Source organism: Penaeus chinensis, chromosome 37 (genome assembly GCF_019202785.1).
Source record: "Penaeus chinensis breed Huanghai No. 1 chromosome 37, ASM1920278v2, whole genome shotgun sequence".
NCBI classification, from domain to species: Eukaryota; Metazoa; Arthropoda; class Malacostraca; order Decapoda; family Penaeidae; genus Penaeus; species Penaeus chinensis.
In genome coordinates, this window is record NC_061855.1 from 15039963 (window position 1) to 15044962 (window position 5000).

The window sequence follows — 5000 nt, forward strand, 5'->3', positions numbered from 1 at the left end:
AATGAAACCTTTTCTTTATGAAAATTCAAGAAACTGGGCAAAGAAAGTAGGTCAAGTGGGCCTAGTAATTGACTCCGTGGTGACTCTGTTCTTCTGAGGCAAACTGTGTGAACGAGATTTATAAAACAGATCCACAGTGGACATTGCATGGACTCCTGGCATCAGTGAGATGACTTAAATTTATTGTTTCTTTAATATGTTAGTCTAGCTACTCTCTCTCACCCATGGATTCTACCTCTCCCTCTCCCTCTCCCTCTCCCTCTCCCCTCCCCTCCCCTCCCCTCCCTCTCCCCTCCCCTCCCTCTCCCCTCCCCTCCCCTCCCCTCCCCTCCCTCTCCCCTCCCCTCCCTCTCCCCTCCCCTCCCTCTCCCCTCCCCTCCCTCTCCCTCTCCATCCCCCTCTCCCTCTCCATCCCCCTCTCCCTCTCCATCCCCCTCTCCCTCTCCATCCCCCTCTCCCTCTTCATCCCCCTCTCCCTCTCCCTCTCCATCCCCCTCTCCCTCTCCATCTCTCTCTCCATCTCTCTCTCCCTCTCCCTCTCCCTCTCCCTCTCCCTCTCCCTCTCCCTCTCCCTCTCCCTCTCCCTCTCCCTCTCCCTCTCCCTCTCCCTCTCCTTCTCCCTCTCCTTCTCCCTCTCCTTCTTCTTCTACTCCTCCCTCTACTGCTCCCTCTTCTCCTCCCTCTTTTTCTCCCTCTTTTTCTCCTCCTCCTCCTCCTCTTCCTCCTCCTCCTCCTCCTCCTCCTCCTCCTCCTCCTCCTCCTCCTCCTCCTCCTCCTCCTCCTCTCCCCTCCTCCTCCTCCTCCTCCTCCTCCTCCTCCTCCTCCTCCTCCTCCTCCTCCTCCTCCTCCTCCTCCTCCTCCTCCTCCCCCTCCCCCCACCCCCCCCACCCCCCCACCCTCATAAGTAGCTCTATTATCATATAACATATAAATATATAGATTCTCTCACTTATCAAGTCACTTGTGGTTCTTGTTATTCTAAATCATTCCAACTTTTTATTGTTGTGGCATGAAGTTGTAGACTTAGTTCCATAAATGGCTGTTGTATGATTTAGGGCATGCATTGTAGGAATTCTAGGCATATAATATGTGAACTGGCAGTAGGCTTAGCTATAGAGGTCATAATCAAACTCCATTTTTTTATTGTAAGATAAAAATTATGTAAATTAGATTTAGAACATACATTATGTTTGGTTTCTTAGTTCATAATTAAGTATTGCCTCAAGAAGTACAGTTTCGTAATGTTTAGGTGAAGTTTGATGGTTTTGTTTGCTACATATATGTGTTTCCCTTTGGTAATAAGTGCCATTTTCCTAAAGTTTATTAAGCCTCCATTACCCTGGAAATCTTCAAATATATACTCTCCTATTCCTTGTCCCCAAATGTAATGGTGTTGATCCGTCATAGCAAGAAATCAAAAGAGTCCTGAGAATTTTTTGTAATACTTTAATATCAAGGAAAGGAGTGTTTATTCCATTGTATTTCTGTATATCTTTCCTAGTTTCATATTTTTTTTATTTACTGAAGTTGCAGCATTAACTATTGTTATCACATGTCCCAATCTGAAGAAACACATGGGAGTCACATCTGACAGTCAGGTTTTTGATGGCAGAATGATTGGCAACTTGCAGACAAAGAGGTTGTCACTCAGGTGGGGTTGCAGTGATTTATCTCTGACAGGCAAAGTGTGCCTCTGCAACAGCCAATGTGTCTTAGCCTCCCCTTGCACTGCCACATGATTCCGAAAAGGCAGCAAAGAAAATGCTGTTGTTTCAGACATTTCTCTTATTATTATTTTTAATATTATTATTTTTTGTTTTCAAATGTTATTCACATCATTGATGTTAACAACATCCATGTCTCTGTTGTTGATTTTAGTTTTAACACAGATTCAACCAGAAATGAAAGATGTTATATTAGCAGAAAAAATGGTTCCAGTAGTCAGACTCGGCCCTGGACCCTGAGCCACCTGTAGCTGCCGTGCCTCCAGCATTAATGGGGCTTTTCGTTATATTAAGCTGTAAACTATGGTGAAGACTGTTGACAGTATGGGTTTCATATTTGTACTTGCATTTACATGCACAGTTATCTATATAGGACTTAACATTATTTTGAAACAGTTTGTAAAGAAATTATGGAGTTCCTAATTTTATAGCCACTGTGATCTTTAGTTACTGTTCTTATGGTCACACCACTTTTGCAAGTTTTTTCAGTACTTCAGTCCAGGTGCAATCAGTGCTTATCTTAAGAGTACAGATCCATGACTGAGCAGCCTGATATCAGCCTGGAACCTATCAACCTCATTAGCTTTATCTTTTGTTTGCTTTCTCATCTATGCCCATAGTCCTGGGGTGTTATTTCTCTCTTAGTTTGTCTGTTCATTTATTTATTGCTTGTTCACTTGTTGTAGTCTGGAAACTTTTAACCCTTGAAAGATGCTTTAACAAACTTCGGCAGCCCATTCTTAGTCCCTTGAACCCATTCATAATGGGATGATGTCCTGATTATTCCTCATGCTGGGAAGATGATGCCATATAATGCATGATTGAGCCTGCTCCAAGTTGTGTCTGCTAAACAGCAATTCACTTACTTGGTCCTGATTACAGTCATTGAGGAGAAATTGCCTATAAAGAGGCGTGATGACCCTCTTTTTGGCCTCATTATCTAAAGAATTGTATGGGCCACAGCCAGAAGCATAAAGAGTAGGGTAATTTATGTGTCCTGAGCTTTTAATTTTTCCCTTAACCCAATGCCGACAGGCATGACGTGTACGTTCGTGCTATGCCTACTGTGAGTTACATGTTTGATCGTTTTTACACATAGATGGCTACACTTCTACTAAGTCACCAATGAGCCAGTTACGAGTACTGCCTGTCTCGCCCGTTTACCCTTTTCTTTGATTTACGAAAATATTTTATATTATCTTATTTTGCTGTTACTAATGTTTATAACATTATAGTAATTATAATGTTTCTAATAAGGATAACACCATTGATGTTCATAGCATTAGTGAAAAACTACATTTTTCCCGCTAATTCAAATCACGTGAGGTCATAAGTTCTACTAATTGACTCCTTTGTGGCTAAGCACTAGCAGAGCCATCTATGTGCAGAGACATTTCACGAAAATATAGAAAATAAGCACATCATTTTCCCCATTTTTTATTCATTTTCCCCGGCGGCATTGGGTTAAGGAGTTTACTCTGTATGCACCCAGATGTGTTGTTTGGTATGTTCTGGGAGCTCCAGGTGTGAGTGGGTTAAGCTGAGGCTACACTAATTTTATCAGTCTTGAACCAGACTCAATTTGAGGATAATTATCTTTTGGGAAAGGCACAGGCAAACTATCTGGGGAACTATTAGAGTCAGACCGTAAGCATTCTGATATTTTTTCAAGGGCAACGAGGATCCGTTATTGACAATCATCCTAGAAGTTTGTTGAATAGCATCATGCAGTTACAACAGCATTCAAAGCTTTTTGGTCAGCCTAGATGTGCCTAGCCTGGGGGAATGTATTTGTTTTGTCATCAAAACAGGAGTCGGGACAGCTGCTAGCGGCTCAGGGATTAGGGGTCAGACATGTGGAACACAAGCTTTACAAATAACAGTTTCTGTCATTTTAGTTTTTCCTGTGACTTGTTATCTGTTATTTATTGTTCATTATTTCTCTCATTCTACCTCAACTAATCTGCCTCCACCATTTCAGATTCGACAACTACTCAGCCAATGTAATGGTTGATGGCAAGCCCATCAACCTGGGCCTGTGGGATACAGCAGGTCAGGAGGACTACGACAGGCTGCGTCCACTCTCCTACCCACAGACTGATGTCTTCCTCATCTGCTTCTCCCTTGTCAACCCAGCCAGTTTTGAGAATGTCAGAGCAAAGGTGAGGGGCCTGTGAAGGGTTGGGGATTGGGAGTTTCATTATTTCAAATGTAAGAAGGATGGATGCAGTGATTTATTTTATGTAGAAGGGTAACTACCCTCTTTAACAAGGATTTGAATTTGGTTGTTTTAGCTAATAACCTGAGAGAATGGAACTAAACCATTAGATCGCAAAAATCCACAAAGTGTCGACTAACAAGGATCTATCTATATGAACTCTGTAGAAATTTTCTCTCTCTCTCTCTCTCTCTCTCTCTCTCTCTCTCTCTCTCTCTCTCTCTCTCTCTCTCTCTCTCTCTCTCTCTCTCTCTCTCTCTCTCTCTCTCTCTCTCGCTCTCTCTCGCTCTCTCTCGCTCTCTCTCGCTCTCTCTCGCTCTCTCGCTCTCTCGCTCTCTCTCGCTCTCTCTCGCTCTCTCTCTCTCTCTCTCTCTCTCTCTCTCTCTCTCTCTCTCTCTCTCTCTCTCTCTCTCTCTCTCTCTCTCTCTCTCTCTCTCTCTCTCTCTCTCTCTCTCTCTCTCTCTCTCTCTCTCTCTCTCTCTCTCTCTCTCTCTCTCTCTCTCTCTCTGTCTCTCTGTCTCTCTGTCTCTCTCTCCACCTCCCATCTTCCCCATGTTAATGGCTGTGAGTGCCACAGTTCAAAATAGCAGTACTGGCACAACTGTAACAACTGCTGCAAATGGTCTTGGTCAGCTTCCTCTACTCAAACTACCTTCACTGCCAGTATCTTAGATTTGGGGCAGTGGGTTGGAGGGTATTTACATAAAGCTATTTATCATTATTAATCCTTTGGGTCTGGGTGCCTCGCTGCGCATGCTTGGACCAAAATCCAGGCAATAGGCTTACTAGAATAGTGACTCTCCCAGATGTATGGCTTGTGGGTCCAACCCACACAAAGACTAGTGTTATTTTGTGCTTTCCCAATTGCAATAGCATTATATATCTATATATATATATTATTATTATTATTATTATTATTATTATTATTATTATTATTATTATTATTATTATTATTATTATTATTATTATTATTATTTTTTTTTTTTCCCATTTTCCAATATTTATATTTGTCATTTGATATGCTGTATCAAGAATATATTAGACTGTTTTCCATGCAC

General features: G+C 42.3%; 1 protein-coding gene across 1 annotated transcript in view; it reads left to right on the forward strand.

Annotated features, from left to right (window-relative positions):
• Positions 1-5000, forward strand: part of LOC125045452 (ras-related C3 botulinum toxin substrate 1) — an 87423-nt gene that overhangs the window by 73722 nt on the left and 8701 nt on the right. Inside the window, exon 3 of the mRNA XM_047642716.1 lies at positions 3706-3886. Within this exon, the coding sequence (XP_047498672.1) occupies positions 3706-3886 (181 nt within the window). The remainder of the gene's footprint in view (positions 1-3705; positions 3887-5000) is intronic.